Here is a 25280-nt window from a genome sequence, read left to right on the forward strand (position 1 = left end):
TATTAAAATTATTATTATGGGACATCTTTGCCCTCTCTTCCTATTCTTCCTCTCTCCCTCCCTATTTTCCCTTCTTTCAATTTAAATATATTTGTGTGTGTGTGTGTGTGTGTGTGTGTGTATCTTTACTAATATCAAGGCTTGCAGTTTTGCAATTTGAACAAATTCTAAACAAGCTCCATTTTTACACCAGCCTCATAATTCAATCTACCTTCTCTTACTCCTGGCTTAGGGAACCTTTGGCCTTCTAGATCTTGCTGGACTACAACTCCCATCATCCCTGACCACACTTGCTGGAACAGATGGGAGTTCTGGTTCAGCGACACCTAGCTGAGCAATTTTCAAATCAATACTTTTTACAGGGACCTCTGAGAATTGTAGCTTTATGAGGGGAATATAGTGGTCTCCTAACAACTCTCAGCACCCTCAACAAACTACAACTCCCAGAATTCTTTACGGGTTTTTTTGCAAGGTGGGGGGAGAAGGAACTACGACTATTTAAAGCAGTAAAAGGTAAAGGTAAAGGGACCCCTGACTGTTAGGTCCAGTCGCGGACAACTCTGGGGTTGCAGGGCTCATCTCGTTTTACTGGCCGAAGGAGCCAGCATACAGCTTCCGGGTCATGTGGCCAGCATGACTAAGCCGCTTCTGGTGAACCAGAGCAGCGCACGGAAACGCCGTTTACCTTCCCACCAGAGTGGTACCTATTTATCTACTTGCACTTTGACGTGCTTTCAAACTGCTAGGTTGGCAGGAGCAGGGACCGAGCAACGGGAGCTCACCCCGTCGCGGGGATTCAAACCGCCGACCTTCTGATCGGCAAGCCCTAGGCTCTGTGGTTTAACTGTGGTTTAAAGCAGTACCACAGTGCTTTAAAATGTTTCGTGCAAATGCGACCAGAGAGAGTAAGTTTGGTTGACTGAGATTATAGATGAAAGGAGGAAAGAAAGCTACTGCAAATGTCTGAAATGAAACCTCACAGCCTGTTTTCTTTCGCTGGCATCTTCATGCCTGGAAGCCAGCAGCCTGGGAACCACACAGATTCCACCACCATTCAGGGAGGGAGGGAAGGGAGGGGGAATGAATGAATGAACAAATGCACTTCAAGCACAATGGCACATCATGCCGTCTGCCGATTCTTGCCGCATTATATTTGATCAGCAGAGTTGCGTGCCGCAGTTCAAGGACAAAGAGCACTCCATAAGGCGCTGCCGCCACAGAAACATGCTTTTAGCTATCGGCTTCGCATCACAGCATCTGGAGGGGAGGAATGATTTAACACCCTATCAAAAGAAATCTGCAGCGGGGTGGGGGGGGAGAGATGTAGGGTGGGGGGAATCTAAAGGGAAGTGAAGACAGCGGGGAGAGGTCACAGGAACATAGAAAACCGCCTTCCACTGAGTCAGACCAAGTATTTGTCAACACTGACTTGGCAGCCGCTCTCTCTGGGGTTTCAGGCAGGGGGACATTCTCCAGCCATAAGACAGGAGCGAGCCTGCAGTCAATCGCAAGGAGCAAGTTGGAGTTAACTCTTTATTAGCAGAAAGAGGATCTGCAAAGGAGTGTCAGGCCTAATGACCATAGCAACTCATCTCTGGTAGGTCTTGCTAGACTGGTGACTGGGAGCGGCCGCCGAGACCATATAACACCGGTCTTGAAAGAGCTACACTGGCTCCGAGTACGTTTCCGAGCACAAAAGTGTTGCTGCTGACCTTTACAGCCCTAAACGGCCTCAGTCCAGTATACCTGAAGGAGCGTCTCCACCTCCATCGTTCTCCCTGGACACTGAGGTCCAGCGCCGAGGGCCTTCTGGCGGTTCCCTCGCTGCGAGAAGCCAAGTTACAGGGAACCAGGCAGAGGGCCTTTTCGGTAGTGGCACCCGCCCTGTGGAACGCCCTCCCACCAGATATCAAAGAGAAAAATAACTACCAGACTTTTAGAAGACATCTGAAGGCGGCCCTGTTTAGAGAAGCTTTTAATGTTTAATAGGTTATTGTATTTTAGTGTTTTGTTGGAAGCCGCCCAGAGTGGCTGGAGAAACCCAGCCAGATGGGCGGGGTATAAATAATAAATTATTATTATTATTATTATTACCCTCCATGAAGCAGTTGCTGAGACTGAAGGTCCCGTCTTCTCACAGCTGCCCAAGTCGCCTCCTCTCCAAGCTTTCCCCCAAGCAATCGGAGACTAAGCCTGCATGGTTGTGTTTCCTGTGTTTGCTCCTCCCATTTCATGCCTCTCCTGGTCCTGGGAAACCAGCAGGGAGGGGAGCTGCTCACAGCAGGAAGGACAGACACCCATGACTCTGCATCAGCCTGACTCATCTCTGTCTCTTGGCCCCTCTCTAGCCTCTGATTATGGACTTCTTTCTGCCACAGACTCTCCCCACTCACTAAGCCCTGCTATCTCTTCAAAACCTCTTCATCCCAGTCTTCTCCCTCTTCTCCCTCTTCGCCACCAACCACGATCCGAGTCTTTTTCCCTTGGTGGTTCCCCAGCTGGCTCCTCCCACCATTCCTCTTTGTCCAACCAGTCCAAGACACCAGACCTGTCTGTAGATGCCATTGGGGACTGGATCTTCCTGTATACCTGAAGAAGCGTCTCCACCCCCATAGTTCAGCCCAGACACTGAGATCCAGCGCCGAGGGCCTTCTGGTGGTTCCCTCATTGCGAGAAGTAAGGTTACAGGGAACCAGGCAGAGGGCCTTCTCGGTGGTGGGCCCGCCCTGTGGAACGCCCTCCCACCACATGTGAACGAAATAAGCAGCTATCTTATCTTTAAAAGACATCTGAAGGCAGCCCTGTTTAGGGAAGTTTTTAATATTTAATGCTGTATTGTTTTTAACACTCAATCGAGAGCTGACCAGAGTGGCTGCGGAAACTCAGCCAGATGGGCGGGGTATAAATAAATTACCGTATTATTATTACAGTGGTACCTCAAGTTAAGTACTTAATTCATTCTGGAGGTCTGTTCTTAACCTGAAACTGTTCTTAACCTGAAGCACCACTTTAGCTAATGGGGCCTCCTGCTGCCGCCGCGCCGCCAGAGCACGATTTCTGTTCTCATCCTGAAGCAAAGTTCTTAACGTGAAGCACTATTTCTGGGTTAGCAGAGTCGGAGTGCGTAACCTGAAGCGTATGTAACCCGAGGTACCACTGTATTATTATTATTATTATTATTATTATCTTCTGCATGCAAAGCAGATGCCCTGCCAATGAACTATGGTCTCTTACTTCAAGTAAAGCAAGGCTCTAGTCCTGATTATTCTGAATAGAGGGCTGCTTTAGAGTCTAGGAAGTTGCCCTATACTGACAGAAAGAAAGGAAAATTGACATATCTGACTTAGGCAGAGCCCCTATGTCAAGTAAACCAGACGGGGGTCGATGGCGGAGCCCTCAGGAACCCAGGGGGTGTTTATATCTGGGTGCTTCCCTTTAACACCGAGGTTGGCATGGAGTCAGAGGTGGACATAGGGGAGCACGAACAATGGAAGGCGAGAGGAGGGGGTCTGTGTGTGCCAAAATTAGGCAGCACACAGGGCTGACATTGACTGCCACTGTTGGAGTTTGGGAGCACCGCAGCAGGACTGAGCTTGCGAATCGAGGCGAAAGTGAGCAATTGCGGTGCTTGCAACCTCCCTGTGGTTTCATCAAGTCCACACACACACACACACACACACACACACAGCGCCCTTTCTTCTTCCTAAACCTGCTTGTTCAACCGCAGATTAAAACACCTCCCTTGAGGCTGCTGCGCTGCCCGTCTCCACATTAACCGCCATGGGCTTTCCTGGACGCAATCAATAAAGGTGTTACGATTTGTAGGAAGGAAGCAGTGAGCAGAGGGGGGGCGGGTGGAGAAATTGATTCTTCCCCTCCACCCTGTACTCCTCACTGTAACAAGAACAGCTTGAGCCTTGCAAAGGGTGTGGGGGGGTATTTTTATTTTTTTTAAAGGAATGGGGGAGTCTAGACAAAGGAGAGTAATCATTCACACATTACGCCTTTTCTGTAGCTTTGGGGAGAGTTCTGGCAAGGTCAGCCTGGCTTTTGGAAGGTACCTAACATAAGGTGACCAGATTTTCCACCCAATGAATCCGGGGACACTTTTCAACTTCAGTCGAATTCAGTGGATTTTGTCAGGGGACTGATTTGTAAATCTGGGGACTGTCCCCGGGAAACAGGGACGTCTGGTAACCTTAACCTAACAGGTGGGGGACCCTAAGGATCATATCCAACTGCTCAGAGTAGACTCACTGGAATTAATGAGCCCAAGTTAGTCCATTACTCTTAATGGGTCTACTTTGAGAAGGAATAATATTGGGCACAACCCTGTGTTGCAACAGAATTTAAGTTCTTTTTATAAGCCTTAAAATACACACACACACACACACACACACACACACACACACACACTTGCATTTTTGTTTTAGAGGCTCTTCTGCACAGGAACCCTTAAGAGCTGTTTCCAGTCAGTGTAAGAAATATTGAGCTAGATAGGCAAATGGCCTGACTCCAATATAAAGCAGATTAAGGCTGAGGAACTGGATCTCGCTGGTGGATCAGAACCTTATTTCCTCCTCCTCCATCTCCATGGGCCAACCTTGACAGGCGGGCAGAACCACCCACCTGTCAATAAATCAATGTCATAACGGACACCTGTCCAAGTTCAAAGGAGGTCACTGTACAGTGGTACCTCGGGTTAAGTACTTAATTCGTTCCGGAGGTCCGTTCTTAACCTGAAACTGTTCTTAACCTGAAGCACCACTTTAGCTAATGGGGCCTCCTGCTGCCGCCGCGCTGCCAGAGCACGATTTCTGTTCTCATCCTGAAGCAACGTTCTTAACCCGAGGTAATATTTCTGGGTTAGTGGAGTCTGTAACCTGAAGCGTATGTAACCTGAAGCGTATGTAACCTGAGGTACCACTGCACATGCCAATCTGCAGTTACAGAGCCCAACTCTGAAGATGTACCTTCAGCTGATAGGCAACCAGGAGTGCACCTTCAAAGAGCTTTATCTGAGAGGTGATTTGATAGTCACCTTCAAATACCTTCAAGGTATTTAGGTGGGTCTGGGAACATTTCTTGTCTGAAACCCCAGAGAACCACTGCCGGTCAGTGTAGGCAACACTGAGTTGATGGATCAAAGGTCTGAGTCAGCAGGCGCCTATGTTCCAGGGGCCTTCAGATACGGAAGGTGGATGTAACATAGCTGGAGACCACCAGGCCTATGCTGTGCCAACCTCTCACATATTTCCAGAAGGGCCCGGAACAATCTAGAAAGCAGGTCCTAGGCCAGCTCCAAATATGCTTCTGGAGGCTGCAGAACGCGGCCCACCCCAATTTGTTTTTGGGTGCCCGGCCGCCCGAATGCCATGGAAACGTGTTGTTTTGATACTCACAGTATTCAATGCCCAAGACGATGTCCCTTAAGTAGAGTCGGGCCTGTTCCTCAGTGAAGGGGGTGTCACACGGCACTTCCATGACAGGCCTAAAAATGGGGTAAAAAAAGGAGAACCACAAAAGGCCTTTTCATATCATCACATAAGACCAATCTGGGAAGGACATGTTCAGTGTGGAGCTGCAATCAAACCCGACTCCCTCTATTCTCCATGGAAATCCTATTACATTTATACACTGCTCAACTTTTAGAAAAACCCTCTCTAAGTGTTATAAAATACTGATAAAATCCACATACTTAAAAAACCTACCCAGTCTCAGTCGTATTATTATTACTACTGCTACCATTAATTAAATTTATTAGTCGCTTTTTTGCAACTCAAAGCATGTTACAATTTCTTAAGCAAAAAGCAAACACCTAAGTACATTAAAACCAGCATTTTATTTTATTTTATTCTTTAAACCTACGCTACCTAAAGGAGTGTCTCCATCCCCATCGTTCAGCCCGGATCCAGCTCCGACGGCCTTCTGGTGGTTCCCTCCCTGTGAGAAGTGAGGTTACAGGGAACCAGGAAGAGGGCCTTCTCAGTGGTGGCGCCTGAGCTGTAGAACGCCCTCCCATCAGATGTCAAGGAAATAAACCCATTACCTAACTTTTAGAAGACATCTGAAGGCAACCCTGTTTAGGGAAGTTTTTAATGTTTGATGTTTTATCATGTTTTGAATATTCTGTTGGGAACCACCCAGACAGCCAGATGGGCATGGTAAAATTAAATTATTATTATTATCCCGCCCATGCAAAAAGGCCATAGATGGTTAGAAACCAAAGGCCCGATGAAGAAGGAATGCTTTTTGTCTTGTGCCTGAAGCTATGTAATGATGGCACTAGGTGAGCTTCCCTGGGGAGAGCAGTCCACAAGTGGGGAGCCACCTCTAAAAAGGCCCCTTCTTGTGTCGCCCACCCCCCAGGCATCTCATGAAAGGGGCACACAAAGAAGAGCCACAGTTTATGATCACAGAGTCCAGGTTGGTTCATATGGGGAGAGGTGGTCCTTATAGCAGCACTTTGAATTGAGAAACTAACTAGATCTGAATCTGGAAACTAACTGGTAGCCATTGCAGTTGGGCCAGGATTGGTGTTACATCCTCAGAGTGTCTTGCCACAGTGAGCAACCTTGCCGCTAAAATTTTCATACTCAAGAGTAGACCTACCGGATGGTATTCAGCTAAGTTTGACTCAGAGCATACTGACTGAAATTAATCAAGAAGTAAGGCCTCTTAATTTCAATAGGTGTACTCCCGAGTAAAGCTTAGTTGAATACTACCCCATTTAGATGTATTTATTTAATTTATTTCATAAAATGTATATACCTCGATTGTAGAAAAAGCCTCAAAGTAGATATGATTCATACAGGCCCATTCATTTCAATAGGCCGACTCGGGGAATGACTAATGGATGCAACCCATTAAATAATTGAAAAAATAAATAAACCCATGTCTGCTAACGTGCCAACACTTGTTCTTCACACTTTACATTTTCAAGGAAGGAATTCAGGTGACGATTAACATTTTTATGAGGAACGGGAGATCTATGCCTGACTCAGCCACTGCTATTACTTTGTTGACCGCTTAAGCACTTGAAATAAGTCTTGGCTAACCTGAAAGCCCTCCCAAGAAGCTTTGGACTACAACTCCCATCAGACCCAGCCAGCACTTCTGTATGATGATGGTGCCGATGGGAGTGGTAGTCCAAAACATCTGGAAGGCACCAGGTTGGTTGGAGCCTGAGGAAACATCCAACTTAAAACATCTTTTGGACAGGCTTTTTTAGTTTCAAGCTATTTACTTACCCCTTCCGCAGGAGGTCAAACACTGGAAGAGACGGAAAAGGGAAGAAAAATAAATAAAAGACGAGCTTGATTAACCACCTGCCTTTTAACTTGTGAGGCTGCAAGGCTATGCACACGCTTATGTTGAACAAAGTCCTATAAGCATGCAAGGGATTGTGCTGTGACTGAATTTTAGCCTCCCGTACTCTATATAGGTGCATGCTCAATGGGCACGGAACACCGGCTGGCTGTTGTGGGCATGGGGGACTGGAATGGAGTATCCTGGAAATGGACGTGGGTAGCTGAGTCGGACCCTGAACCGGAGAGCTCTATGAAATAATATTCTGTGCAGGTCCCACTTCTATAAATTGCTCCAAGAGAATCACAGAGTGGGCGTGACCTCAAGGATCATCCAGTCCAACCGTCTACAAATGCAGGAATCACAGCTAAATAATTTCTGACAGGTAGACCTTCAGCTTGCTTTTGGGCTGGGGACACGGCAACCTCTCAAGAAGTTAAGCCCCACTCTTCAAGAAACCAATAAAACCCACCAGCAGAATGAAAATGAAGCACAAAGCATGCTGATTATCTGTTGTGGGAGGGATCAGAAAATGCGAGGAGAGGAACGGAATGGAGCAACCTGAAGGGAGTCATGGCTGGCTGGCTGAAACACTAAACAGGGGTAACCGCACACTGTGGCATTTTGTTGCAGGCCCCACTTGCAGCTGCTCCGCTTGAAACCCATTTGCCCCACTTGATCACACTGCTCGTCTGTATTTCCCCCCACACACAACGGTTTGCCCGCAAATAACCGGTGCCGATCAACTACGTTTTTCTAAAAGATGGAAATGCCTACCCATGTAAAGGTTGTCTTCTGCGGGGTCATCTAGTACCTGGAAGGAAAGAAATTTGTTCAAACCTTTGGGCCTCCATAGATCACAGGCCGAGGGAAGGCGCTTACGAATGACAGAAAGATGAGGATATCATTCTACAGCACAAAACACGGATCGGTTTTATGCTGTCCTGGATCCCCTCACAAGAAGCCTGGGAACTGTAATCCGAATGAAGGTGCTGAGATTGTTGGTAAAAGAGGGCTGAGTGATGGTGCTACAGGAGAGTAGGAAGGGGCAAGTTTCTGCCCTGTGGGTGTTGCCATCTCAAACCTGACACAAGGGACAATGGAGGCAAACATTTTGGGGTGTCTCCACCGTTGGTTTTACTCATGAGCAGACCCACTGAAATTAATGGACATGACCAAGTAAGCGCCATTAATTTCAGTGGGTTTACTCCCAGTAGAATGTAGATGGATATAGACCTTAGAGTGCAAGAACTTAAAGAGGCCACATTCACACCATAGATTTAAAGCACTAAGATGCCATTGAAAACAGTCATGGCTTCCCCCAAAGAATTCTGGGATCTGTCATTTGCAAAGGGCGCTGAGAGTTGTTAAGGACACCCCTATCCCCCCGCCCAGAGCTACAATTCCCTATGAAGAAGGGTTGATTGTTAAACCACCCTGGGAATTCTAGTTCTGTGAGAGGAACAGAGGCCACCTTACAGTTATCAGCGCCCTTAACAAACCACAACTCCCAGAACTCTTTGGGGGAAGCCGTGACTGCCGAAGTTGCCTTAGTGCTTTAAATCTATGGTGTGAGTGTGGCATTAGATGCAATGGCGTACGGAGACTAGCAAGACTATATGGAAAAGATGGGTTTTTAACTCTTGTTTGCCTGTGGGACTGGGGAACAACATTATAAACGTTGCAGTCCTTCCCAAAGAGGGGGAAATTGCAAAATGTCTGGGGTTGGTTCCTGGAGAGCTTTACTCAGAACTTGGCCACATTCGAGAGAGAGAAAGATGCATTTTGATCTGAAAGCAGCAAGAGGATGTAAAATGCATCTGATCTCTGGGACAGTTTTAACCAAAGAGAGTTGGATTTTGAAACTATTTTCTTCTTTATGTTCTTTAGCTTCCTTACAAGTAAAAAGCCTGCCCGAGCGGACACATACAGCCCCCATTACATGATCCTGCACGTGCCATTTGCAGGGATGCTTCAGTGTCAGGGATGAGGGTGGCGCTGTGGTCTAAACCAAAGAGCCTAGGGCTTGCCGATCGGAAGGTCAGAGGCTCGAATCCCCGGGACGGGGTGAGCTCCCATTGCTCTGTCCCAGCTCCTGCCAACCTAGCAGTTCGAAATCACGTTAAAGTGCAAGTAGATAAATAGGTACCGCTCCGGCGGGAAGGTAAATGGCGTTTCCATGTGCTGCTCTGGTTTGCCAGAAGCGGCTTAGTCATGCTGGCCACATGACCCGGAAAAACTGTCTGCGGACAAACGCCAGCTCCCTCAGCCAATAAAGTGAGATGAGCGCTGCAACCCCAGAGTCGTCGGCGACTGGACCTAATGGTCAGGGGTCCCTTTACCTTTATCTTCAGGTTCAGACACACAACAGAAACAAACAAACCTCAATCAGCTTGACAACGTTGATATGGTCCAGTTTCTTTAAGATGGCTATTTCCTGATAGATCCGCTCAAGCGGGGCCATGGGCTTTGCCTGTCCCCCGGCAGCAGCTTTTGACCCTCGAGGCGGAGGTCGACCTTTACCCAAAGGAACAAGTTGTACCAGTTTACACATTAGTTAGGAGTAGTTTTCCTTGTCTCCTTGCATGCTCATAAAGTTGTTGTCCTCCCAAACTAAGTATCGTCCCATATTGGCCCAGTTTTGCACCTTCCTTGAGAGTTTTTGCCTGGCTTTAACTCCCAGAATGCCCCTTGTTTGCCTAGACGGAAGTGTGTGCCTGCCCTACCTTCAGATAAGCTCCCCAAGCTGTAAAAAGGCACAGATACTTACGTGGAAATCCATACTGTTTCAATAGCTTCTTTTTGGAGAGGACTTTCATGGCCTGTAGTGAAACAGAAGGGGTGGGGAGGAGACGTGTATTATAAAAAGTCAAGTAAATAGTAATTTGGAGCAGTAAGTAGGACCCATTCTATTTCTTATTTTGTTTTAAACTGTTTTTCAATACTGTGTTTTAATTGTGGTCAGCTTCCCGGGGACTATAGGGTAAAAGGAGGGTAAACAACAAAAGAGGAAGGAGCGACAAATCTGCCAGTTGTGGTCTCTCGAGTTCTCTTTTCCCTCCACTCAGTTTACATTTGAAAAACAATGAAGCTATAGAATCAAAGAACTGTAGAGCTGGAAGAGACCACGATGGTCATCTACTCCAACCCCTTGCAATGCAGGAGCTTTTTTGCCCAAAGTGGAGCTCAAACCCACAACCCTGAGATTAAAAGTCTCATGCTCTTACCAACTGAGCTATCCGTATGAACATTTGCACACACATTCATGCATGCTCCTCTTAACATACTTCTTTTGCAAGCAATCTTGCCTAATATATGCAATTCCAATTTATTTATTTACCGTATTTTTCGCTCTACAGAAGACACCCGACGATAGGACGCACCTTGTTTTAGAGGGGGAGAACAAGAAAAAAAAATTCTCCCCCTCTCTGCTCAGCGCCCCTTCAGCGAAGCGGCAGGAGAAACGGAGCCCCTTCCATTTCTCCTCCCGCTTGGCTGAAGGGGCGCTGCACAGCTCTCCCTCTCTGCTGAAGCCAGGAGAGTCTTGCTCTCCCGGCTTCAGCAAAAGGAACCCAAAGCCTCTGGAGCACAGCGGGACTTCCCGCTGTGTTCCGCAGGCTTCAGGCGGCTATCCCTGAAGCCTGGAGAGCGAGAGGGGTCGCTTTCCAGGCTTCAGCGAAAGCAACGCAAAGCCTCCAGAGCGCGGAGGGAACGCTCCCTCTGTGCTTCGGGGGCTTCGCGTTGCTATCACTGAAGCCAAGGATCCTGCATTCGCTCCATAGGATGCACACACATTTCCCCTTAATTTTTGGAGGGGGAAAAGTGTGTCCTATAGAGCGAAAAATACGGTACTTCATTCAGACCCCACTTTTCCTCCAGGGAGCTCAAAGGTGGTGTACGTGGTCCTCTTCCTCCCCATCCTATCCTCACAACAAACCTGTGAAGTTGGTTAGGCCAAGAAAGTCTGTGAACAGTCCCCCAAGGTCACCCAAAGCAGGGATTTGAACTTTGGTCTTTTCCAGGGGCTAGTAGCCTGGCGCTGTCACCACAGTAATCTGAGCCTTTAAATCTGGACATATGTTTTAAAGGTAAGATCAAAAGGCAGAAGGCGCCAGAGCAACGCTCCCTCTTCTCTGCTGTAACCACCTTGAAGGGGGGAAAGGACAGGGATAGGCGACAATGAAAAAATTCAGCATATTGCTTGTGTGTGTGTTTGTTTGTCTGTGCGAGTGAGACAGAAAGAGAGAATCTGAATTGTTTCCAATTGTCAGAATTTTAAAAGGGTCCCAGGTAATTGGTGGTGCATTGCACTTGCGTGAAACATTTCCATTGCCCACTTGACAGCTCTCGTCAAAGCGCTATCGGTGTGAACGTTGTTCTGCAAAGCGGAGATACATGGAACATGCAATCTCTTTCGGTATGAAAAGCCGCCTGTCAATCAAGTAGCGTGGCGGGGAGCTAACCGGCCATTAGCTCATTATGCCATTTGGAGCAGTTTCTCTTATGGGTTCCCCCCTCCCTCCCGGGTGCCATTTTCTTTTGCTTTCTTCCTCAGTGGCCTCAGGCAATCTGGATGGCTCTGTGAATGAGGAGGTTTACTTGGTGAGCCGGCCAACAGGAACATCTTCCAAGATGTTTGAATGAGGACTGGTGCTGTCCGCGATCTGTGCAGGGTCCTTCCAACTTCCTTTTTTCAGCTTAGGCCACATTCATGTCATCCCAAGTGATACCCACTCTAAACAGTCATGGCTTCCCCCAAAGAATTCTGGGAGCTGGAGTCAGTTAAGGGTGCCGAGTTGTTAGGAGGCCCTAATTCCCCTCCCAAAACTACAATTCCCAGAGTTCCCCGGGAAGAGGGATTGGTTGTTGCACTACCTTGGGTTAAGAACTTAATTCGTTTGGGAGGTCCGTTCTTAACCTGAAACCGTTCTTAACCTGAAGCACCACTTTAGCTAATGGGGCCTCCTGCTGCTGCTGCCGCCATGCGATTTCTGTTCTCATCCTGAAGCAAAGTTCTTAACCCGAGGTACTACTTCCGGGTTAGCGGAGTCTGTAACCTGAAGTGTCTGTAACCCGAAGCGTCTGTAACCTGAGGTACCACTGTACTCTGGGATTAAAGAACATAAGAAGAGCCTGCTGGATCAGGCCCAGGGCCCATCTAGACCAGCCTCCTGCTCTCACAGTGGTGAGCCTGTGGGAAACCAGCAAGCAGGATTCGGGCACAAGAGCGACTCTCCCATCTTGTGGCTTCCAGCAATTGGTTTTCAGAAGCACTGCTGCCTCCAACTGCAACTCAGGGGACGAGGGGACGGAAATAGGGATCTCCTTACAAACCCTCAGCACCCTTAACAGACTCCAGCTCCCAGAATTATTGAGGAGAATTCCTGCAATCTGAGCTGGCCTCCTCCATCTCTAGGATGAAGCCCACCCAAGAGACTGTGTTCCTGGACAAAGTGGGTTCTTTTGTGGTGGAACGGAGAGTCCGTTCTCAAGGCAAGTGAACTCAAATAAACACAGACAGGCAAGAGCCTGTGGCGGTGCAGTAGTTAGTGTTGGACTAAGACCTGGGAGAGACCTGAGTTCAAATCCCTCACCCCAAAATGAAGGTCGCTGATTGTGGGCCAGTCACTGCCCCTTGGCCTAACCTACTTCACAGGGTTGTTGTGGGGAGGGGGGTGGGTAAATGAGGAGGCGGAGAGCCATGTAGGCCAACTTGAGCTCCTTGGAGGAAAAGGTGAGGTATAAATGCAACAAACAAACAAGGGATGAGTGAAATTAGGCTCCCCTGAGAGGTCAAAATTGATTGGAGGGACTATCCAGTCACTTGCATAGGGAACGGAAGGGAGCAGGGTAGGAACTTACATAATATTGGTCGTCACTTTCGTTGTAGGCCAGCTTCACGACGCCATAGGAGCCCTAAGAAATAAATGCACAGACAATGTCAGTTCAGACTAGAGAATGGCTCATTGAAACGTATGTTCGACATTAGCAAAAAATTTTGGAAAGAAATACTAGGATGCATGAAAACTACTGTGAGGAAAGAGTTGAAAATTCCAGAACATCCTCTTATACCTAATATATGGGGCATGACAAATGGTCAACATAAATGGATTCTCTGGACCTGGACATCTGAAAAAAAATTAATATTGATACACTGGAAGGACAAAAATGTGGCTTTCTTTGATCAATGGGAGGATGACATGAGAACTCTTGCAACCTCTTGCAGATTTGTATGTACCTTTCGTGTATTAATACACAGTTCTTTACACCTTTTTGCCTAACGTATCTATTTTCTGTAAGCTGTTTCCCCAAAATGCAATTTTCTCATGATGCTTTGCACGCTTTTCATTGGGCGAGCTGCACCCCAAAAATTAAGAGAAAAGTGGGGTGGTTTTGAAGCACAGAGGATCCACGTGTAAGTTCTGGAAGTATGAACAAATGCTTGGAGGATGCAGTTTGGATTCAAACGCTTCCTGCAGTGCTTTAAATCCAAGCTGCTTTCTCAGCAGCGGGGGGAAAACAAAACAAGAAAAATGCCGCCTTGAAAAAATGGAGCATATGTTCGTTCTGGTGGAAAGAGTTTGCACTAAAAATGCTGCTTACTTGGAAATGAAAAAAAGAAAGAAAAGCTCCCTTTCTAAATGCTCTGAATACAAACCTCCTTCTCTGCAGGGGGAAATATGTTTCGTTTTGAGTACTTCAAAAGGGCTTCCACTAAACATTAATCAACTGGTCGGCGGCTACAGAGACTCCCTTTGAAAGTGCAACTCCCAGTGCTGAACGGCGCCCAAAGCACATCTTCAAAGGTGGCTGCTGTAACTGCTGATTGGCAGTTGTCAGTTACTTCCCTTGGACTTTGACAGGTTTCAGTCACCTGACATCATTGTGACATCAGGTTGCTGACAGGTGCGCGGTCTTGCCCACCTGTCATCGGGGTTGGGGAGTAAGGATGTGGTCTGCTGGCCGGATACTGTTCCCCAACCCAAGTCTGCCTTAGAAACTGAGTCAAGACCGCTGGTCCTCCTCCTAGCTCAGCACTGCATACACTGACCGGCAGCAGCTCTCCAGGGTTTCAGGCTCAGGTGCCTCTCTCAGCCCTACCTGGAGATGCTGCAGAACAAACCCGGGGCCTTCTGCATGCGAAGCAGGTGTCCTGCCACTGAGCGATGCCCCTTTCCCTGCTTCTTTTTTTTTTTAATATTTATTAAAATTTCAGAGAAAAAAAAGAATTACACAAAAACAAAAAGTAAAAATACAAAAAAAATACAAAATACAAACTACAGAATAAAAGAATAAAAGACACTTAAAAAAAAAAAGAATAATGGATCAATCTTTCCATAGCTTACATTCATATCCTTGTTTCCCTGACCTCCTCATACCTCCCTTTTTTGTATTCCAGTTCAATTAGTTAAGTCAGCAATTTCTTTCCCTCTTTGTTTTATCATGATCCTTTAACTTAATATACTATAACTTTAAATTTTCATCTGTTATCAATCCTTTTTTACATACACCTTTATAGCATTACTGCTTAAACCACCTAGCTTCATTCCAACATCATTCTAACATTCATTAATTTTGCAACATTTCTGTAAATAGTCTTTAAATTTCTTCCAATCTTCTTCCACCGACTCTTCTCCCTAGTCTCGGATTCTGCCAGTCATTTCCGCCAATTCCATGTAGTCCATCACCTTCATCTGCCATTCTTCCAGAGTGGGTAGGTCTTGTGTCTTCCAATACTTTGCAATAAGTATTCTTGCTGCTATTGTGGCATACATAAAGAAAGTTCTGTCCTTCTTTGGCACCATTTGGCCGACCATGCCCAGGAGAAAGGCCTCTGGTTTCTTCAGAAAGGTATATTTAAATACCCTTTTCATTTCATTATAAATCATCTCCCAGAAAGCCTTAATCCTTGGGCACGTCCACCAAAGGTGAAAGAATGTACCTTCGGTTTCTTTACATTTCCAACATTTATTATCGGGCAAATGATAGATTTTTGCAAGCTTGACTGGTGTCATGTACCACCTGTATATCATTTTCATAATATTCTCTCTTAAGGCATTACATGCCGTAAACTTCATACCTGTGGTCCATAACTGTTCCCAGTCAGCCATCATTATGTTATGTCCAACATCTTGTGCCCATTTAATCATAGCAGATTTCACCGTTTCATCCTGAGTATTCCATTTCAACAGCAAGTTATACATTCTTGACAAATTCTTAGTTTTGGGTTCTAACAGTTCTGTTTCCAATTTTGATTTTTCCACCTGGAAGCCAATTTTCTTGTCCAAATTATATGCCTCCATTATCTGATAATAATGAAGCCAGTCTCGCACTTTGTTTTTTAATTTCTCAAAACTCTGTAATTTCAGTCTATCTCCATCTTTTTCCAAAATTTCCCAATATTTTGGCCATTTGGCCTCTATATTGAGCTTTTTGAGAGCTTTCGCTTCCATCGGTGACAGCCACCTTGGGGTTTTATTTTCCAATAAGTCCTTGTATCTTATCCAAACATTAAACAATGCTTTCCTGACAATATGGTTTTTAAATGCTTTATGTGCTTTGAACTTATCATACCACAGATATGCATGCCATCCAGATACATTGTTAAAACCTTCTAGATCCAAAATGTCAGTGTTTTCAAGAAGCAGCCATTCTTTCAACCAGCAAAAGGCTGCTGATTCATAGTAAAGTTTAAAGTCTGGCAGGGCAAATCCACCTCTTTCCTTTGCATCTGTTAATATTTTAAATTTTATTCTAGGCTTCTTGCCCTGCCAGACAAATCTAGAAATATCTCTCTGCCACCTCTTGAAACAGTCCATTTTGTCCACAATTTGCAATGTGTGAAACAAAAACAACATTCTAGGCATCCTTCTTCTGTCCTGCCATCTGACCACTTCCTGTCGAAAACAGGATGTCGGACGAAGCGGTCCTTTGCTCCGATCCGGCAGGGCTCCTGCGATGCCCCATCAAGAAATGCCCAGAAGATTTTAGTTTTTTTTTTTTTTTAAGCAACTTCTCTCTTGAGATGCCAAAAAAATGTAAATTGTTGTTGTTTAGTCGTGTCTGACTCTTCGTGACCCCATGGACCAGAGCACGCCAGGCACTCCTGTCTTCCACTGCCTCCCACAGTTTGGTCAAACTCATGCTGGTAGCTTCGAGAACACTGTCCAACCATCTCATCCTCTGGTGTCCCCTTCTCCTTGTGCCCTCCATCTTTCCCAACATCAGGGTCTTTTCCAGGGACTCTTCTCTTCTCATGAGGTGGCCAAAGTATTGGAGCCTCAGCTTCACGATCTGTCCTTCCAGTGGGCACTCGGGGCAGATTTCCCTCAGAATGGAGAGGTTTGATCTTCTTGCAGTCCGTGGGACTCTCAAGAGTCTCCTCCAGCACCATAATTCAAAAGCATCTATTCTTCGGCGATCAGCCTTCGTGATGGTCCAGCTCTCACTTCCATACATCACTACTGGGAAACCATAGCTTTTACTATACGGACCTTTGTTGGCAAGGTGATGTCTCTGCTTTTTAAGATGCTCTCTAGGTTTGCCATTGCTTTTCTCCCAAGAAGCAGGTGTCTTTTAATTTCGTGACTGCTGTCACCATCTGTAGTGATCATGGAGCCCAACAAAGTAAAATCTCTCACTGCCTCCATTTCTTCCCCTTCTAATTGCCAGGACGTGAAGAAATGGAGGCAGTGAGAGATTTTACTTTCTTGGGCTCCATGATCACTGCAGATGGTGACAGCAGTCACGAACAGGATGTCGGACCAAGTGGTCCTTGGCTCTGATCCAGCAGGGCTCCTGCGATGACCCGTCTGCAAATGCCCAGAAGATTTTAGTTTCTTTTTTCCCCTCTCTTGATATGCCAAAAAAATGTAAATAAAGGTGCTTAAATGGAAGGAGCTAAACTGAGTTCAAAGGCAGATGATCTACCTACGCAATCCTTTTCATCGGTTTAAAGAGATTCATGAGGATGGAAAGCTCTTTGATCAGGCAGAAAGAACTTCTGTCAGTGGAATGGGGAGATGGGTTATTTTTTATCTGGCCAATTCCCTCTTCCCCACCCCAACTCCCACAGACTTCAAAATTCAATCGTCAGGCCAGGGTGTTCCAACATGGAGGGCCTGAGGGTTACATACCTTTTTCCAGCAACATTTCATGACTTCCCACCCCCTGCCTTTCCTAGGTCAGGTAAGGAGGTGCTGGGCTTTGGGAAAGAGGTGTGTGGGCTCCGAAAGGGTCCCAGAGTCCTCCACGCTCCTTGCCAAAGCCTAGCTAGCGCTTTCCCATCTTTGGGAAGGAGGTGGGAGGGCTCTAGGACCCTGCCAGGGCCTTGTGCCTCCTTCCAAAAGCCCAGCACCAGTTTTGGAAAGGCAGCATGAGGGCTGGCTGTTCTCATGTTCTTGCAGAACATGCTTATCTGTTGGGCTGCCTCCCAGGGACACTTATGTGTTGGAGCACAGACTTTAGGCTCTTTTCCATGAAGGGCAGAGGAAGGGGACATCTCTGATTCTCATCACGCGCAGCCCAGGTGCTGCAGTGCTGGGAACTCTGCCATGTGCAAATTTCGATATACACAGTCATTATCTCTGTAGCAGGAGGCTGGCACAGGATTCCCAAAGGCAGGCAGGAGAAGAACACCAGCCGTTCCTCCGCTTACCTGCTGCCTGTAGCGGGAAGAGGCTTGGATCGGTGAAGTCAACAACAGCACCTTCCCCTTATTCCTGCAACCTCACTTGTTCGGCACATTGAGGCCCATCAGATTTGTTAAGAGTGAGCCGGCATTGCGGCAGGGCTCCAAGACATAAGAAGCGGCTCAAAAACTCAAAATCAAATGCCATGCTGGCTTCCGGTTCCGCTCTGCCTTAATGGAAGCAGCCCTCATGACATCAGGAGATCATTGGCAAAGGAAAAACAAGGATGATTGAGGGCAATTATCCTTGCAAATTCCCCCCCAGGGACGGGGGGGGGGGCAGGCTTCACTTCACTCACAGTTTGTCTCGAACCTGGCTCTCCTCCGGCATGGAATGGGGGGGGGGGGCAAGAAGGCGCTGAGTGCAAAAGCACTTCACCTGCCGAAAACCCTCCAACGCTGCCATTAAGAAGCAAAGGTTCTCCTGTTAATTAGAGCTTAATTGGACTAAATTACAGTCATGTGCTAGAAGAGATGAGATCGCTAACTGTGGAAAAAACCAACTGCAAGGACATTACGGTTTGAACTTGAGATAACTTCATTCGGTGCAAAAGACGGTGGGGGGAGGAGAGCCTACGGTTTCTTTATTTAAAGTTTTCTTCTCTACATTTATGATTCAGCAACCCTCCTCTGAATGCTAGTTCAAATTATATTTGTACAAGCGAGGATGGAAGAAATTGGATTATAAATATGGAATATAACATCAAATGGAACTGTGTGTGTAAAAAAGGGGGGGAAAGGAAGGAAACTCTATTTTGCAAAAGGTTTACGATGGAAACCATCCTTTATTATTTACATATGAACTGAATAACACTAAGAGGACTTATAATTGCTTATATATCTTCAGTTAGAAGGAAGGATGAAAGGAGTCGCCATCGGGATTTTGCATTCTACCTACAGTTCCAAGATAGAATGGAAGGAACTTGGAGCATAAAATAGTATAAAACGTTCATTAGAAGCAGCGATTAAAAACAGATATTTTAAAACAGTAGGCATAATAAAATTATCAACATATACATAACAATCAACAGGTTTTATAATAAACATATACAGAATAAAATTGCATAGAACCCCAAAAATCTACTTCTGATGAAGCAGTTGAGGAAGAATTGTGGTTACATACCTTGCCTATTTCGCTTTTCAACTTATATTGGTTCAGCTGAACACAATCCTGGAGGGGTAGAAATAGAGATTCAGTTAGGGTAGCTAGTTCAAAAGGATTGCATTTGGAGGCTGAGATGGGCAAATTGGTCAGTTTCTCATTTTTCCAGTTAGCTCTCCTCACATCCACATCAGCTGACTTTTTTTTTTTTAAGTAATCACGAAAACCCATCAGCATTTTTGTGAGAATTTCTAATGCAAACATTCCCGGATGCTCTTTTGCCCAATATCCCCGATTCTGCAGAGCGTATTTCCCCTGAAAGTTACGTTTCCCGTAATATAATGCACTTCTGTATGTCCTTTTCGCCAGCACATGCATTTTAATGCACGTCTCAATACATGCATTTTGGCACACAATTACCTTGGATGGTAAGAAACTGCGTTTCAAAAATTTGGATACTTTCAAACATCAAGGGATGGCTGTGTTTCAGTTTGGGAGCTGTTTTGGATACTGTGAATTAGGTAATATTTGCCTTTCGATGCAAATTGAACCGAATTCCTCCCTCGCCCCCAATTCAGCGACAACAGCGAGAGCTAATCATGGCATCTGAGCACCGCAACCCAGCTTCATTGTGAGGCGATGAGGAAGAATACCCCCTTAGTATTTGTGATCTGCAGACAGGAAAAGTACACCCTCTGAGGCAAGCCAGGTTCCCTCTGCCTGTCACTTCTCCTCAGTCACACATCTGAGTGAGCTGCTAGGTCCGCTTCCCTCAGCTGGATGCATGAAGCGAGTCTTTCCGTTTCAAAAGGGAGGAGGCGCTGCCGTGCAGAGAGGCTGTCAAATGCGATCGGGCTCCGAAGGCAGCTCGCTCTGAAGGTTTTTTGCCGCCTCCGGCCAATTTTTGTACGAAAAGTCTGCCCTCTGCCAGACGCTGTAGTCAGCATAACGCACCAAGCCATCTAAGTCTTGGTTGGGATTTGTTAACGGAGGATACGTGAGGCAAAATAATCTGGGTCTATTCATCAGGTGCATTTTAGCTGATTAATGGACTCACTGATGAAGGAAGCAACCCTAAACACACTTACTAGGGCCGTGTTTGCCGCGCAGTGCGTATCTAAACTATGGAACTCCCTCCCACTTGAGACAGGGGGTGGTCACCAACTTGGATGGCTTTAAAAGAGGATTGGACAAATTCACAGAGGATAGGACTATTGATGGCAACAAGTCACGCTATGCTCTGCCTCCATGGTTGGGGTTTATTGGTAAGTGCGTTTATTTGTAGTAATATGCTATGATCGAAGTAATGGTTTTCTATTTTTGTAAACTGCAGCCGGTGCAGAATTCAGCAGCCAGGTTGCTTACCAGGGCAAAATCCTCTGAGTGTGTAATACCAGTCCCGGCCCAACTGCTCTGGCTACCAATTGGTTTCCGGGCCCAGTTCAAAATGCTGATTCTGACCCATAAAGGTTTATGTGGCTCAGGGTACCAACACCTCAAGAACTTTGTCTCTCTGTATGAACTGACCCAGGCGCTGTGATCATCACCTGAGGCCCTTCTTTGTGTGCCCCCCTCCATGGGACATTTGGAGGGTGGCAACACAAGAACAGGGCCTTTTCAGTGGTGGCTCCTTGCTTGTGGAACGCTCTCCCCAGCGCAGCTCGTCTGGTGCCATCATTACATAGCTTTAGGTGCCAGGCAAAAATATTCCTTTTTTTATCAGGTCATTTACCTAAGGCCTTTTTGCTGGGATGTTTTAAGTTTGTTTTTTCTCCAAGTGCCCCACACAATGAAATCCTGAGGGCTGTTAAGATGAAGAGGGCCTTTCTGCAAAGCCCCTTCCTTCCGGTCTGTGAAATGCTATCCTGAGAGAGTCCCTTTTCATTTCCTTCCCAGCCAAAGGCCTTTTATTGTGCTCCGAAGCCTTTTAACACCTCTCTATCTTTAAAACATCATTGCTCTTTTAATTTCAGCTCCGCAGGTCGATGACAAATGAGCTGCTTCTTCTTTTTAGTTTTTCCAGCTGAGCTGAGTTTTCTCAGATTCTTAACTGCGGCTTTAATCGGCATCTATCTATGCTGGATTTTATTGCCAGGGAGGGTTTTTTAAAATTGATTTATGTTTTTTATTGAATTTTATTGCACAATTCAATGTGCAATGTTTTAATTTTGTCTGTGTCACCTAGAGTATAGTTTTATCTTAAGCAAGCAGCTTGTAAACTGAATAAAACAGAACATAATACAGCCGGCGTTCAGCTTTTGGTCCACTGAAAATATGTTCAATCCTCCCCTTAAAACATGAGTGGGAAAACATTTCCAGTCTGAGGGCCATATTTCTGTCCAAGGCTACCTTCCAGGGGCCACATTCTAGTGGTGGGCGGAGCCAGATTCAAAAGTGAGTGGAGCAGTGAATGTGACTTTTACCTTTCTACACTGGCCTAGTTTCTATAATCACACGCCCCTCTCTATCTTCCATCAAGATAAGCAAGAAGCATCATCAGGACTGAAGGTCATATTCCAGCCAAGCAAAAACACTCAAGAAGGGTGTGAAGGCCTGGTTCCCATGGCAACTAAGGAGTAAATACAGAAGACCATTTTTCTAACAACTCAGCCCTGGGTCCTGTGTGAGTGTCTGAAAGTGGTTGGAGGATGGATGGCAGCTAACAGATTGAGGTTGAATCCTGACAAGACAGAAGTACTGTTTTGGGGGGACAGGAGGCGGGCAGGTGTAGAGGACTCCCTGGTCCTGAATGGGGTAACTGTGCCCCTGAAGGACCAGGTGTGCAGCCTGGGAGTCATTTTGGACTCACAGCTGTCCATGGAGGCGCAGGTTAATTCTGTGTCCAGGGCAGCTGTTTACCAGCTCCATCTGGTACGCAGGCTGAGACCCTATCTGCCCACGGACTGTCTCGCCAGAGTGGTGCATGCTCTAGTTATCGCCCGCTTGGACTACTGCAATGCGCTTTACGTGGGGCTACCCGGAAACTATAACTAATCCAGAATGCGGCAGCTAGACTGGTGACTGAAGCGGCTGCCGAGACCACATAACACCGGTCTTGAAAGACCTACACTGGCTCCCAGTACATTTCCAAGCACAATTCAAAGTGTTGGTGCTGACCTTTAAAGCCCTAAACAGCCTCGGTCCAGTATACCTGAAGGAGCGTCTCCACCCCCATCGTTCTGTCCGGACACTGAGGTCCAGCGCCGAGGGCCTTCTGGCGGTTCCCTCACTGCAAGCTGCCAAGTTACAGGGAACTAGGCAGAGGGCCTTCTTGGTAGTGGCACCCGCCCTGTGGAACGCCCTCCCACCAGATATAAAAGAGAAGAACGACTACCAGACTTTTAGAAGACATCTGAAGGCAGCCCCCTTTAAGGAAGCTTTTCATGTTTAACAGACTACTGTATTTTAATACTTTGTTGGAAGCCGCCCAGAGTGGCTGGGGAAACCCAGCCAAATTGGAGGGGGGGGTATAAATAATAAATTATATTATATTTTATATTATATCTTGGAGTAAGAGACTTCCTGTCATGGGCTGGTTGAACGCAGAGGAGTGGTGGGAGGAACCAGATGGGGAGCCACCAAGGGAAGAAGGCTCAGAGTGGTGGTGGGACAACGATGAGTGGTCACAGGGAGAAAGGAGATCAAGAGGCAGAGATGAATCAGGCTAGTGAAGAATCACAGGTGTCTCCTGCTGCAACAAGCTCCCCTCCTCCCTATGTCTCCCAGAACCAGAAGAGGAATGAAAAGGGTGGAGCAGCGACAGGCTGCACACAGGCACAGTCTCCGATTGATTGGGAAAAGTCACGGAGAAGAGGGGCTGTGGGGATGCAGGGACTTTCAGTCACGACAATTGATGTCATGGAGGAGCACCAATGGGGATGAGCTGCTGTCCTCATTAGGCCTGGCACTCAGCCGAGTCTATAGAGACTGTGTTTTTGCAAATACACTCGTACCTTGGAAGTCGAATGGAAGCCGTTCAGAAACCAAAGCACAGCTTCTGATTGGCTGCAGGAAGCTCCTGCAGCCAATTGGAAGCTGTGGGAGCACCGTCAGACGTTCGGCTTCCAAAAATAGTTCGCAAACCGGAACAGTCACTTTCGGGTATGCAGCGTTCGGGAGTCAAAACATGCAAGAACTAAGATGTTCGAAAACCAAGGTACGACTGTAACTCCAACTTTGAACGGTGTGATTTACTGCCGGCTCGGCTCTGTGACATTTCCTCTGCTTCATCATTTTACATTAGAACTTGTGGACATCCAAAGGAATGTTAGAAGATTTGGGGCAGAGAAAGATTTGGGCAGAGTTAAACTGCGGGACTCTCTCCCCATTTGGATGGCTTTAAAGGAGGATTGGACAAAGCTATTAGCCTCCACAGTTGGGTCCTGGTTGCTGGTCTCCCACAGGTGTCTGAGTAGCCACTGTGAGGACATGATGCTGAGCCATTGGCCGGATGCTGCAAACCTTTCTTCTGCCCTTCTCTGCCTCTGATGCTTGGGTTTTGTGTGACTGGGGGGAAAGCTCCAGACACCTGATACAAGAGGGTAGGAGGGCTTCATTTGACCCCAGGCCTAAGGTCTTAAAATGCATTGCTGTCTAAGGATGCAATCCTTCTCTGTTGACATGAGCGCAGCCTCAGTTGTGTAGCACAGCAGGCAACCACCAATCCATCATGGATCTTCACCAATGGGGATAAGCCAACAAAACACCTGTGATTGATTTCATCTTCGTTTTTACCAGGGCTGTAACTTGCGTAATGACTCGCAACCACGGTGTGATGGATAACGCTGCCTCTGACAGCGATGGATGACCCCCAAGCAGCCTGCACTAGGGGAAAGGTGTCGCTTCGGAAAGTATTCCAATGTATCTGAATGTCGCCAGAAAGGGGCTCAGGGAGAAAGACGATTTGGGGTGGGGCAAATGCCACGCCACGCTGAACAACTTGCCTATCGAAAATATGTTTAAACAGGAAAGATGGTGGCAGGGGACGAGGCGATTGGAATTCTTTGTGCCGTTCTGGTTGCCTCGCCCCCAAAAGGGGTTGGAAAAGGTTCAGAAAAGAGCCATCAAAATGACCAAAGGAATGCAGTGACTCACCTACAAGGAAAGACTGCAGAATTTGGGAACTTTTTTGGAGAAAAGACGTGGCAAAATGATAGAACTTTTAAAAAGTATGTACGACATGGAGAAAGTGGTTCTTATTGTGCTCCAGTAACACTAGAACTCCAGGTCATCCATTGAATGTTGGAAGATTCCGGACAGATAAAAGGATGACCTTCTTCTCACAGTACATTGTTAACCTATGGAACTCACTCCCACAGGAGGCAGTGAGGACACTCAACCCGGATCACCTGGCAAAGCTTATTCCTGGCTGCTGGATTTCTTTCCCATTTCCGATGTCAACTTTGCACAGCGCAGCCTGACAGACAGCTTTATTTGCAGCAGCTGTCATTTCGAATGGGTCGATCTATTCTTATCTTGTGTGTATTTGCACTCCGTGTAGAAATGCAACTGAACTACAACAAATCCCACTGGATTTCATGACCTTTTGGCCCCACTGTTTGTACATTTCTTTATATATATTAAAAAATGCTTTCCTGCTGCAGCACTGTACAAATATGTCTGTCTACGCATCACACGATGCTCTGCTCCTCAAAAGCTCGTGCTGCAATAAAACAGTGTTGTGAGACCTTCTGCTGGTACTCTGGGGCTCCAACACCCTCACAAGGAAGGCCACTTTGGCCGATCTATCTATCTATCTATCTATCTATCTATCTATCTATTGCTTTTCCTAGCACAGCTGCCAACAATCAGGCACCTGCCCACCGTTTGCCCGCATTAAAATTTCAAACTGTGCCCATATTCTGCTCTTGTGCGCGCCGTGCTGGGAAATGTGGCACACGTCAGCTGATAAAATAATCATGAGCCAGCCGCTGCTAGAATTCCCCAAAGACAGGCGCCAAAGGTACACATGGAGCCAACAGCGTGGCAACTTTGAAGCAGAAAAAACTTGGCGTGTAGAAATAAGTTCCTGCTGCCGAGTCGAGCTGGGGGGAGACCTGCAGCCTGGTGCATCTTAGGTTCAGATGAGGAGTGGGGTAAACTTTGTCCACCTGCTGAGAGCCACATTCCTGTCTGGGTAACCTTCCAGGGGTCACGTGGGGTGGGTGGGGCCAGAGGCAA

At 46.7% G+C, this 25280-nt stretch overlaps 1 protein-coding gene across 2 annotated transcripts in view; it reads right to left on the reverse strand.

Moving 5' to 3' along the window:
- Positions 1-25280, reverse strand: part of CAMKK1 (calcium/calmodulin dependent protein kinase kinase 1) — an 81298-nt gene that overhangs the window by 21173 nt on the left and 34845 nt on the right. For both annotated transcript variants that reach the window (XM_080983040.1, XM_080983039.1), the window contains exons 3-9: positions 19122-19169; positions 13171-13224; positions 10079-10130; positions 9692-9825; positions 8086-8122; positions 7251-7272; positions 5403-5491 (exon numbers count right to left, since the gene is read on the reverse strand). In XM_080983040.1, coding sequence (XP_080839166.1) covers positions 5403-5491; positions 7251-7272; positions 8086-8122; positions 9692-9825; positions 10079-10130; positions 13171-13224; positions 19122-19169 — 436 coding nt within the window. The remainder of the gene's footprint in view (positions 1-5402; positions 5492-7250; positions 7273-8085; positions 8123-9691; positions 9826-10078; positions 10131-13170; positions 13225-19121; positions 19170-25280) is intronic.

The sequence above is a fragment of the Podarcis pityusensis genome, assembly GCF_964106645.2.
Source record: "Podarcis pityusensis genome assembly, chromosome: 15".
In the NCBI taxonomy this organism is placed as follows: Eukaryota; Metazoa; Chordata; class Lepidosauria; order Squamata; family Lacertidae; genus Podarcis; species Podarcis pityusensis.